Source organism: Trachurus japonicus, chromosome 23 (assembly GCF_045865225.1).
Source record: "Trachurus japonicus isolate A0001 chromosome 23, Traja_1.0".
In the NCBI taxonomy this organism is placed as follows: domain Eukaryota; kingdom Metazoa; phylum Chordata; class Actinopteri; order Carangiformes; family Carangidae; genus Trachurus; species Trachurus japonicus.
The window spans coordinates 4227559-4240670 of record NC_140929.1 but is presented as its reverse complement, the minus strand read 5'-3'; the positions used below and the strand labels follow the sequence as shown (position 1 = coordinate 4240670).

General features: G+C 38.9%; 1 protein-coding gene across 1 annotated transcript in view; it reads right to left on the bottom strand.

Annotated features, from left to right (window-relative positions):
• The window catches only part of rassf3 (Ras association domain family member 3), an 89594-nt gene that overhangs the window by 73849 nt on the left and 2633 nt on the right, over positions 1-13112 (bottom strand). The window contains exon 2 of the mRNA XM_085768631.1: positions 811-923. Within this exon, the coding sequence (XP_085624757.1) occupies positions 811-923 (113 nt within the window). The remainder of the gene's footprint in view (positions 1-810; positions 924-13112) is intronic.

Here is a 13112-nt window from a genome sequence, read left to right as displayed (position 1 = left end):
TCTCCCTTCCTTCTTTCCACAATCCCTTTACCTTCCTTCCTTCATTCATTCCTTCATCCTTACTTCTTTCAATTGACCCAATCTGTTCCTTCCTTTCTCCCTTCCTACTTTCCACAATCCCTTTACCTTCCTTCCTTCCTTCCTTCATTCATTCCTTCGTCCTTACTTCTCCCAGTTGACCCAATCTGTTCCTTCCCTCCATCCTTTTTTCTTCCTTTCTCCCTTCCTACTTTCCACAATCCCTTTACCTTCATTCCTTTCTCCATTCTTTTCCTTCATCCTTACTTCTTCTTCCTTGACACAATTAACCCAATCTTCTCCCCCTTCTCCATCTGTTCTTGTATTTGTATTTTTTTTTAGAAAATCGTATAAAAACACCAGTGAATTATGTATAAACTGTAAATAGCCTAATATACATTAAATTGAAGTTCATGTTCTTACTGACTCTAAATGAATATGATTTGTACATAGAATGTACAGGGAAAACGCTAAAATAGGGTACAGAATACATAAGGAAAACCTCCGACAGTATATTTTCCCAATACGGTGCCATATCATCATTACTAGCAATAAATCCTGATATTTAAACTTGAGGTTATATAAACCCTGACACATACAGTATATAATCTACTTTTTATTAAAGTTTTTAGACACAACTGAAAGCTCCAGAGCAGCTACTAAATGGACCTTATGGTGAAATCTCAGGTGTTTATCAAGGTGGAAAAAAACTTAAAGTCACACATACGGTACAGAAACACACACACACACACAGACACACACACACACACAGACTGAGCAGTGTGTACTCACGTGCAGCTGTGTGTTGTTGTTGTTGACGTGGTCCTGGCTGAGCGGCGACGCTGCAGCGTGACAGTCCAGAGACACGCGGTGGCGACAGGCGGCGTGACACGAGTACTTACAGCCTGGGGAGCACAGACAGGACAGGAAGGGGTTAAACTCAACTGTAGGCGACACCAGGGCCGTTGCTAGGAATTCTGGGCCCCCTTAAAGAATACTAAAGTGGGCCCCTCCGCCTAACTTTTCCTATTATCATTTTTTATTTAGCCTTCTTTGTTTTGATGCTAATGCAGCATTACACTGCAAAAACTCAAGTATCTTAGCAAGAATATTTGTCTTATTTCTAGTCAAAATGTCATTTCTAGTCAAAACAAATCTCATTCTACTTAAAATAAGACACATCATATTAAAAGTAGCTTGTTTTTAGACACTTTTTTACTTCTTTCAAGCAGATTTTCACTTGGAATAAGTAGAAAAAATCTGATAGTGGAGTGGAGTTTTTCTTCCTTATTACAAGCACAAAAAACTTACTTTCACTGGCAGATTTTTCTATTTATTGTGAATTTAAGTGAAAATTATCTAAAAACAAGCTAATTTTTAGGTAATGAGTCTTATTTTAAGTGGAAAGAGATTAGTTTTGACTAGAAATGAGACATTTGGACAAGAAATAAGACAAATATTCTTGGAAAGATGTTGAGTTTTTACAGTGTACTATGAGTATTAGTCAGGGTCTTACGCAGAATAAATCAGTCATACAAAGATTAGACTACTGGGGTTTTTTATGGGCCCCACTGGGCGCTGGGCCCCTAGAGTTATCATCACCTTTCTCCCCTAGACAACGGCCCTGGGTGACACACACACACACACACATCAACCCAGTGTGTGTGTGTGTGTGTGTGTCTGTAACGTACATGCAAATCTCCTCCTGATGTCAAAGTGGACGTTGAGTTATTCTGAGCAACAGAACCAACGACATGCAAACTCTGACCTGTGGCGACCGCAGACTTTCAAAATAAGAGCGTGGAGGAGTTGGAAACTTTAAACTGTCTGTGACTATAATTATTAAACCTTTGTAGAGAAACGTCGTCACCTCTGAGTCATGACCTTTACAGAACATCTGGATACTAAACTACTGGCTCCACATGTGATTATTACTGTATTATCAACTCCAACTCCAAAATGAGAGGTGCATTCTGGGATTAAAAGCCTGAATATGACCAATAAATACAATAAAATATGATTAAAAACACTAATTATCAACCAGCTGCAAACTCAGCATTACTAATTACTACTGTAATACTTTCCCTTCCTTATGTATTATTGTTATCTACTGTATCTGTTCATATTAACACATAAACACATGGTTCAGGTTAATTTTCAGGTTTAAATGATGTAAAAGTGCAATTTTAACTAAATCTGATGGTTCAGATCTTAAATATAAATTGTTTTAATATGATTTTTAAATAGGAACTGACATTAGAAAATGAAATTATCAACACTTCAATAACAAAACAACGAACTAACTTTTTAATTTTAACAAATCAATATCACTTAATGAGATGAACATGAAGTTCACAATAACAAATAAGCCTGAATATGACCAATAAATACAATAAAATATGATTCAAAACACTAATTATCAACCAGCTGCAAACTACAGCATTACTATTAACTACTGTAATACTTTCCCTTCCTTATGTATTATTATTATCTACTGTATCTGTTCATATTAACACATAAACACATGGTTCAGGCTTATTTTTTTAGGTTTAAATGATGTAAAAGTGCAACTTTAACTAAATCTGATGGTTCAGATCTTAAATAAAAATATCTGTAATTGTTTTAATATGATTTTTAAATAGGAACTGACATTGTCCTACCAAGTATTATGATTGTATTACTTTCAGGGGTACCATGTTTTTAAATACTGTACTTATACTTGTGTTTTCTTTAACCTGCTTGTTCTATTTTCAGTATAGGGCGACTGTCAATGGAAATGAGCTTTTAGCTAGAATTGAGTGCTCGTACTTTATTTTAAAATGTTTATCGATGTACATCGTCCCTCTTTATCAATTAAAAGGAATTGAATTATGAAATTATCAACACTTTTCAATAACAAAACAACAAACTAACCATTTCATTTTAACAAATCAATAACACTTAATGAGATGAACATGAAGTTCACAACAATAACAATGAAACTGATCATGTTTGTCTTTTATCAAACACAAAAAGTCAAATTTCAGCAGGTTTTATTTTATAAAACTGGAGAAATTGTTGCTTTTTATCATATTTTTCAACTTTTTATAGACAAAATGTTTAATTAGAAACATAAATGAGTTATTAAACCGTTCAGTCGCAGCTTTAATAATACAGAAATATCAACACACAGACGTTACATCTATCACAGTGTGAAGTTTGTCCCAGTTGGTCACCCGTACTTCATCGACTATACGAGTTCTAGTGGAGGATCTCACACACACACATGCACGCGCACACACACACACACACACACACACACTGGCCTCAGTCCAGCAGCAACATTAAGTATTGTATTAACTCCAGTAGAGAGGACGAAGCCTTTTAGCCGACTTCATGTCAACAAACACACACACACACACACACACACACACATTCCGACACACACATACGCACAACACTCACACACACACACACGCACACACAAACTGAGTGTGTGTGTGTGTATGTGTGTGTGTGTGTCCTACCTGTCGACCTCTTCCTCACGTGCTGACCGACTTTATCCGACAGTTTGCACATGGCTGCTCCCATCGCCCATCTTCATCTCACACACTCACACACACACACACACACTCACACACACACACACACGTTTGATATCCTATAAGATCTGTTACATCCCCTCGTCTTCTACACACACACACACACACACACTCTCAAACACACACACACACTCTCTCTCTCTATCTATCTCTGCAGTGTCTGTCAGTGTCTCTCGGCCGAAGCTCTGCTCTGTCTCTCAGACTCTGAAGCTGATTTGCGTCGCCACCATTCGCCTCTCTCTCTCTCTCTGTGTGTGTCTGTGTGTGTGTGTGTGTGTGTGTGTGTGTGTGTGTGTGTGTGTTGTTGTGCTGAGTAGGTGATTTAACAGTCAAATGGAGGCCACAGTGATGGACACACAGACGGGGGAGGAGAGGAGAGGAGGGGAGGGAGGGAGGGAGGGAGGACTGCTGACTCAGTCTCGGCTCACTTACGTAGCTTGTTATGATTGTGTGTGTGTGTGTGTGTGTGTGTGTGTGTGTGTGTGTGTGTGTGTGTGTGTGTGTGTGTGTGTGTGTGTGTGTGTCTACCCAGTTTCCTGCCGTCACTCTCTCACTATCTCTCTCCATTCATTCATGCGTCCATCTCTATCCCAGCTGACAATGAACCTGATCCACATCCTCATCCTCATCATCCTCTCCCTCACCATCATATCTCATATTATGTCACATGACGTCATCGTTTCCTAAACTTCACTCTTTAGGAAAGAAGAGAAGAATATTTTTGCAGAGTCACTGAATAAAAAAAACTGTTGTTTACTTGTGTAGCTACACTGTAAAAATATAAAATCACTATAATAAAACATATACCGTAACACTGATACAAACAGACTTCTATGAGCTCAGAAACACACAACTCTCTGACCTAAACAGGAGTTCAATAAAAGCTTCATCCCATATGCCATAACAGAACTAAATAAGAAAATGAAAAGAATATAATCATAGGGAATGCATATGTAAATGTGGGAAACTATGGGTTTTATGTTTTATAGGTGTATGAAATGTGGGAATGCTGTATGTAATATGGTCAAGGATACACTTCTGTGGTCCTTTTTCTTGACTGTCCCCATCTATCTATCTATCTATCTATCTATCTATCTATCTATCTATCTATCTATCTATCTATCTATCTATCTATCTATCTATCTATCTATCTATCTATCTATCTATCTATCTAAACTCCATAAACTGAATCACAGCTTTAGGATTTACAGATGAATGTGTTTTAATGTGATTTAATCTATTGATATATTAAAAACAAATAGTAGATTTTACATTAAACTCTTCACATTTGTTGAATTTACAGGTCAAATTTAAAGAAAATGTGTTTTAATGATTATATTATTACATATAATAGGCCTGCTATATCGTTTCTCTATTTAAATAATCTTTTGTACATAACAGTAGGCTACATATCTTATATATATATTTGTACATAGTAAATTCTTTATATTTTTGTCCCTTACTTCTTTACGTATCCTCCTGGACTCTTTGCTACTGTTACAAGTTAATTCAATAAAAAGTCTTATGTCTTAATCTTATTCATTCAAATCCAATGTAAAAAAAGAAAAACGTGTTCAAAAATAAAACTGGATCTATTGTGTTTATTGATGATAATAACATACGATAGTAAATAAAATGCTATTTTATCACAATAGGGCTTTTACTGTGAAAATCAACAGAATCAGCTCAGTTTTTCTTTTCCTTGTGTGTCTGTGTGTGTGAGAAAAAGTTTTTAGCACAAAGACGCTGAGAGACAATGAGTCTGCAGCTCCACTGACACACAGCTGCTAAACACACACACACTCACACACACACACAAACACACACACACACACTCATCGTTTTCTATCGTCTTTTATCGACATTTGTTTTCAATAAAGTTTTTATTGAATCATTTATTCTTAATTTCTTTTTATTTTTCACATTTTCTCTTTGTATGAAAACAAATAACTACAAAAACTAAAACTTTAGCAAAACTGAAACCTGCAGAGAGAGACAGGTGTGTGTGTGTGTGTGTGTGTGTGTGTGTGTGTGTGTGTGTGTCAGCTGTCCTCTCCAACAGTTTTCTGTCCTTTCTCTCTTGCTGCACATTCAGACAGGGTTAAAGGGATAGTTCAACATTTTGGCAAGTTGGCCCCATTGCCATAATCGCTATAGTCATAGCAGTAGGTTCGTTACCTTTAACTGTCGGTGCAAGCTATTTTTAGAACGGCGGAGCAGAGTCGCGAGCTGCTCAGAGCTACGCTACGGAGGCTCATGGGATTTCTTGGTTTCCCTCATCAAACTCATCAAATACACAATCCAACAACTCCACAACGCTCTGGTGGACAAGTTGTGACCTGCACATTCACCACGCTATGAGATAATAACACAACGTTACCAGACAGAGTTGTTTTAGAGGGAAATGCAGAGACTGTTGATGAAAAACTGTCCCTGAAGGCAACGTGCATCAGTGGTGTTGCATGAATTTCCCTCTAAAACAACTCTGTCTGGTAACGTTGTGTTATTATCTCATAGCGTGGTGAATGTGCAGGTCACAACTTGTCCACCAGAGCGTTGTGGAGTTGTTGGATTGTGTATTTGATGAGTTTGATGAGGGAAACCAAGAAATCCCATTAGCCTCCGTAGCGTAGCTCTGAGCAGCTCACGGCTCTGCTCCACCGTTCTAAAAACAGCTTGCACCGACAATTAAAGGTAACGAACCTACTGCTATGACTATAGGGATTATGGCAATGGGGCCAACTTGCCAAAACATTGAACTATCCCTTTAACGCTGAGATGCCACTCACCGGAGCTCCTCAGCAGCATTCCCACCTCGAGGCGTCCGGAGCGTCTCATCACTTTAGGGAAGCGGTAGAAGAATCCAGACATTCTCCTCAGAGTTCGACCAAAGTGTTTGGCAAAGCCCATCGCTCACACACACACACACACACACACACACATCTACACACATCTACACACACACACTCCGCTCCGTCAGAATCCAGATGTTGAGTTAAATCCAGTCTGAACCTGATGTGGATCCATGAATCCAAACTAAACTCCTCCGACCGTCAGCGTCCAGCGTTGTGTTCCTGTCTGAGTGAGTTCAGCTCTGTCGCACACACACTGACCCCCGGCTGCTGTGTGTGTGTGTGTGTGTGTGTGTGTGTGTGTGTGTGTGTGTGTGTGTGTGTGTGTGTGTGTCATTAGCTGTCACAGGTTGAGTGTGTGTCCCGTCTCTCTCGTGGAACCAAACTGTCACAGCGACTGAACAAACAAAGAGCACGACAGCTGACACACACTTTGTCTCACACACACACACACACACACACACACACACACACACACACACACACACACACACACACACACACACACACACACACACACTCTGACATCACACACAGTCCCACAGTTTAAACACTCGGCCTCAGTATTTCTCACTCTGGGTCTAAATGAACTCAGCAGCTTCACAACAGACCAGAATCTACACACAGACACACATCCAGGGAAGTTTAAACCTAAAGTAATAGTCTACTTGCCAACAATGAGTACCCGGAAATGTTGAGTACCCCAAAGTTTTATGTTAGAAATATATAGTATGGGTCTCCAGTATTCAGAAACTGCCGGATGCTAACTTATATATATTGGGCAATTAGCACAATTGACATAATTAGCATAAACTAGCATATTTTGCCTATATTTCAACAAAATTGACTTGGCTGATCTGGGCAATATTGGAGTGGTTTTAGGGGTTATTGATGATGCTGAATCCATTTCTGACATTTTCAAAATTCAAAATGGCTGTCTAAACTGGAAGTGACCAGATTGAAATCCATCAAAATCGGCCCACTGGCGGTTAAAATCTGGTCACTACCGGTTTAGACAGCCATTTTGAATTTTGAAAATGTCAGAAATGGATTCAGCATCATCAATAACCCCTGAAACCACTCCAATATTGCCCAGATCAGCCAAGTCAATTTTGTTGAAATATTGCCCATATAGGCAAAATATGCTAATTTATGCTAATTATGTCAATTGTGCTAATTGCCCAAAATATATAAATTAGCATCCGGCAGTTTCTGAATACTGGGGACCCATACTATATATTTCAAACATAAAACTTTGGGGTACTCAACATTTCCGGGTTCACAATGGGGCCCTATGGGCTGGCAAGTAGACTATAAAGTAAAATAAAATAAAAAAATCAGTCACTTCTGCTTCTACTGTTTTCAGTTTCACACTCTGACTCTCTCATTGGTTATTTGTTATTTTTCTTTGGCGGCAAAAACTGTGAAGCAAGGACTGGGAGGACGAGGAGAAGTGGAAAGACTGGGAGCAGTGATTTTGTGTTTTAGGCCCCGTCCACACGAATACGTTTTTTTCAAATCCGGAAAAATAGGCCTACTTTACTGGATCGGCCTCGCGTCCACACGGAGACGGCGTTTTCAGGGGGTGAAAACGGTATTTTTTGAAAGTGTGTGAGTGGGAAAATTTTGAAAATGCCGCCCCAGCGTTTTCGTCTGGACGGCCAATACGGCTTTTTTCTGAAATGATGATGTCACGCCCCCCGCCGCTCTACCTGAGACACACCGCTGCAGCAGCTACACATTATGGACGTAACAACAACAACAACAACGGCCGACTACCGTCATGTCGCTCAGACGCTGCGGCTGAATCGCGTCTGTTTAAAGCAGAAGTAAGCGATATTTTTGTGTTAATATAAGTCTTAAATAGTTCTATCTTCCGACAGCAATCACTTACATAGAGTGTTTGGTCTGAAACACGGGTCTCTCAGTCACTCTGCTCTGCTCTGAGCCGAGGAGAAAACTTTCCTCGTATCCTACAAGTTTTATCCAATGAGGAGAGAGAACGGCATAAAGGGGCGGTCCTCTCTGTGTGTGCAGCCAAGGGATGCGCGTGAATGTGGTGACGTAGGGACGAGGACCAATAGATCCATGACGAGGGCGGGGGCTGCTAACTCCATCGGCTGACAAGAAGTTATGGTGCGTTCAAGGCAGCCCGTAACTGGTGTTTTTCCGACCTGTGAAGTCGTACCAGTTCGATCTGGTGCGACTTCACGGGTCGGAAGTTACGAGTGGCCGTTATAGTGACTTTCACAGGTAAAACAGGTCGGAAAAACACGAGTGGGTTGCCTGGAACGCTACAAAGTCGTAAGTCGTGACTTGAAGCTGTAATTTACGGTTTCAAAAGCCTGCCTGGAACGCAGCATTAGCCAAAACGACCGGATCGCTTACTTCTGCTTTAATCAGAGCTGCTCTTCAAGGTGAAACCACTCGACTGTCTGAGCTGATGACGACTCGTTTTTGATTTTTACACGTTGATCAGATCCCAACAATCAGATTCCAGATCACTAAAGAACAGAACCTGCTCCTGTTTGTATCAGACTGGGTCGGAGCGACACCAGAGCCTCTTCACTGCTGCTGCTGCAACACTAAACCAGCTGGTTCCTGTTACTGCAGAGAGACTCAGAGAGAGAGAGAGTGTTTCCTCTCTCTTTATCGACTCATCTGACCCACTTTAAGACACAAACACTGACCTGGGATCAGTCTGGATGAAGCTCGACACGTGTTGTTTCATTTTACAGACCTGGAGTTTCACTTATTTTCTCAAACAGCTCCTGAAAAAAGATCAATAACTTGATCACCTTAACTATTTGTCTGTATTATTGATTATTTACTGCTGTTTTTTAATTGGCTGCTGCCTCGTCTTGGTTTATATGTTTCATTTGCTTTTTAGATCTGTTTATATTTTTAGTATCACTACACTTTCTTCTTGTCTTTCTTGCCCTCCAGGGACAAATAAAGTTTTCTGAATTTGAATTTTACTCTATTAATTCTAATCAATCGCTCATAGAAGGGCTTTAAAAACGACATTTAAGTGACTCTAACACGTGTAAAATAATGTTTGTTTAGTCTTTTGCTCAAAAAGCTCTGTTACTTCTTTGTTCATCAGCATGTTTAGTTTAAGGAACTCACAGAAGTCCAGTAAAAGTCAGAATCTCCTTTGTTTAAATAAACCAAAGTTCACTGTAAACTACTTTATAGTTAGTTTGACGTTTACAGTCCGGCACCAGAGGAGCCTGGAAATTAATCTTTAAAAGAAATAAGTGAAGGAAAAACTGCTGCACTCGCTCAACCGGCTCATATGAGAGTTAATGAGTAAAACCAACGACCTGGTAGACGGAGCTGCAGGTCGTCGGTCTCAAGGGGTCCCAACTCTTTCTTGAAATTTTACCACTTTTTCTAGAACTTTTTTAAAAACCTTTTTTGAGAAATTGTACCAGTTTCCTCTAGAAATTTTTAAAAACGTTTTTTTGAGAAATGTTACCACTTTTTTCTAGAATTTTTAAACTTTTTTTGAGAGGTTATTACCACTTTTTCTAGAACTTTTAAAAAACCTTTTTTGAGAAATTGTACCAATTTCCTCTAGAATTTTTTTAAAACTTTCTTTTGAGAAATTTTACCACTTTTTTCAAGATTTTTTTTTTATTTAGAAATTTTTACCACTTTTTCTAGAACTTGTTAAAAAAACCTTTTTGAGAAATTGTACCAGTTTCTTCTAGAAAATTTTAAAAACTTTTTAAAGAAATTTTACCACTTTTTCTAGAATATTTAAACTTTTTTTGAGAAATTTTTACCACTTTTTCTAGAACTTTAAAAAAAAAACCTTTTTTGAGAAATTGTACCAACTTCTTCTAGATTTTTTTTAAAACTTTCTTTTCAGAAATTGTACCACTTTTTTCTAGAATTGTTTTTTTTTTTTTTAGAAATAATTTTTTTTAACTTATTTTTTTGAGAACTTACCACTTTTTTATGGAAATGTTTAAACGTTTTAAAGAAATTGTACCACTTTTTTTCCCGAAATTTCTCTACAATATTTCCAAAAATTCACACCATTGGCCCTAATTTGAACGTACATTGACTAAAAAAGTAATGTTCTTCAGTCTCAGAACAAATATTTGTGTTTGCTTCAAAATTTTGTCCAATGGGGATCCATGGTCTAATTTTTGTCAATTTAGGAGGCCTTGATGTAAAAAAGTTTGAGTAGGCCTACCACTGCTCTAGAAGTTCGTTCTTCATGTAGAAAATGTTTCTGTGTTTGTTTTCCGAGGAGTGGCCACTGATGCTGTCGACCAGACGGAGTAATGGAGCTGTAACAGGCTTCCTGAGAGGCAATCAGCCGCGGAAACGTCCTTTAAACGAGCAGAAACGTCCTTTAACACACACACACACACACTCATATAAAGTCCATCAGTGGTGGTGAAGCTGACGGGAAACAAAGAGCTCAGTGAGCAGCAGCCGGAGTCGACTGTCTGTGAACGTAACAAGGTTAAAAGACTAAATGGACGAGACGTTTGTTTTCTATCTGTAGCTCTGGGTTTTATTCAGTCTGTATGAACTCTGGGCTTAAAAAAACTGATAAAATCAACTGAGCTCGTTGGTTTTTACATATTTATTGAAGGTTATGAAACCTCACAAAGCGATTCCTGTTTCTACTTCAAACAGCCGGACAAATGTTTAACGACTGAGCTGCAGTCACACAGGAGCTAGTTTCTATACTTTATCTACTCTCTGGCTTTATTTGATTCATTCTTGTTTAATTTTTGTGATAAAAACTGGTCTCATCTTCATCTGTGACTTCACTAAAATGCCGTGCAACAATAACAAACGTCATTAAGTCAGTGAACTGCCTCAGTAATGTCAGTTTAACAGCAGTAAAGTGAGATAATTAAAGCTTAGTTAGTTGACAATTTAGCTATTAAAGACATTTTAAGCTGCATTAACTTGAGTTGGCAGCAAAACAGTTTGACTGAACCGAGGCTGCATAGTTTCTACTTCTTCTATATCAGACTTTATTTATGAGAAGTGTAACTGGAACCAACATTTCTATCTATCTATCTATCTATCTATCTATCTATCTATCTATCTATCTATCTATCTATCTATCTATCTATCTATCTATCTATCTATCTATCTATCTATCTATCTATCTAAAGTCAGTGAACTTTCAGTTAAACAGCAATAAAGTAGGTGAACTAAAGCTTTAACAGAGTTTAAACAGTTTATTACAGAGATGGGACCATCACTTTACTTGAATGAAAAACAAGTTCCACCAAAGCGAAATTAGATATAAATTTTATATTCAAAATCAAGTCCACATAGAAAATGTACAGAAAGTACAGGACCGCACTTAAAGTAACGTCCAGGTCCGAGTTGGGTCTCAAGTCTTTTATTGGTGAATTATCGATCCCTTTAAGTGTTTGTAGCCTCTCTTTTTTTTTTTTTTTTAAAGTATATTTTTCGGCTTTTTGCCTTTATTTGATAGTGATGACAGTAGAGATAGACAGGAAATGGGGAGGCAGAGAGAGGGGGAATGACACGCAGGAAAGGTCTGCCCGATGCGGGATTCGAACCGGGGACGCCTGCGGCGAGGACTGTAGCCTCTACATGGGGCGGCCGCTCTACCCACTGCGCCACGCACCACCCCAGCCTATGTCTCTTAGACGTGGTTATTTTATGTCTGTCTTTTGTCGTTGCTCTTTTTCTTTCTGTTTCTTTTCTCTCTTCCTGTTGCCTTGTGTGTCTGTCCCTTGTTGTGTATTTTATATGAACCGATTCAAGTCTTAAAGGGATAGTAGCATTTTTTTAAAGTGGGGTTGTATGATCTACAAATAGCCCCTAAGTACTTTAATTGCAGTAGAAGACTCTCTGCACTCCTCCCATTAGCAACGCCAGCCCATAATAGCCCTGCCCAGAGATTTACAACATAGTGTTGTGAACAGACCCAAAGAAACGGCCTATTTTCGTGGCCTAAAAGAGGTTTTACCTGAAAAAAAAATACACAGTTCCATTGTTCGCTATAATATAATTTTTTCCAGCCCCTCAAAGTGCAGGAAAAACACAGTTTTTATTTGGACCTAACCAACTGCTGATCGGCGGGTGCTAACCCTGGGCGGAGGGATACGTGAGTTGGTTAGATCCAAATAAAAACTGTGTTTTTCCTGAACTTTGAGGGGCTGGAAAAAATTATATTATAGCGAACAATGGAACTGTGTATTTTTTTTTCAGGTAAAACCTCTTTTAGGCCACGAAAATAGGCCGTTTCTTTGGGTCTGTTCACAACACTGTATGTTGTAAATCTCTGGGCAGGGCTATTATGGGCTGGCGTTGCTAACGGGAGGAGTGCAGAGAGTCTTCTACTGCAATTAAAGTACTTAGGGGCTATTTGGAGATCATACAACCCCACTTAAAAAAAATGCTACTATCCCTTTAAATAAAGATTGATGTTTGTTTGTTTGTTTTGTTTGATCTTCTGACCCAGTGTTCAGGTCTGACCCACATTCAGCCTGACAGACGTCGGCCTACGACAGGATAAACAAGGAAACGAGGAGAAAACAAGCGAATACTAATTTGAATATTCAAAACCTCTGTGTGTAGGTTGTTTCCATGACATCACTAACAAAAAGGAGGAGGAGGAGGAGCGTTTTGTCGCGTGTTTCCTCTTTCT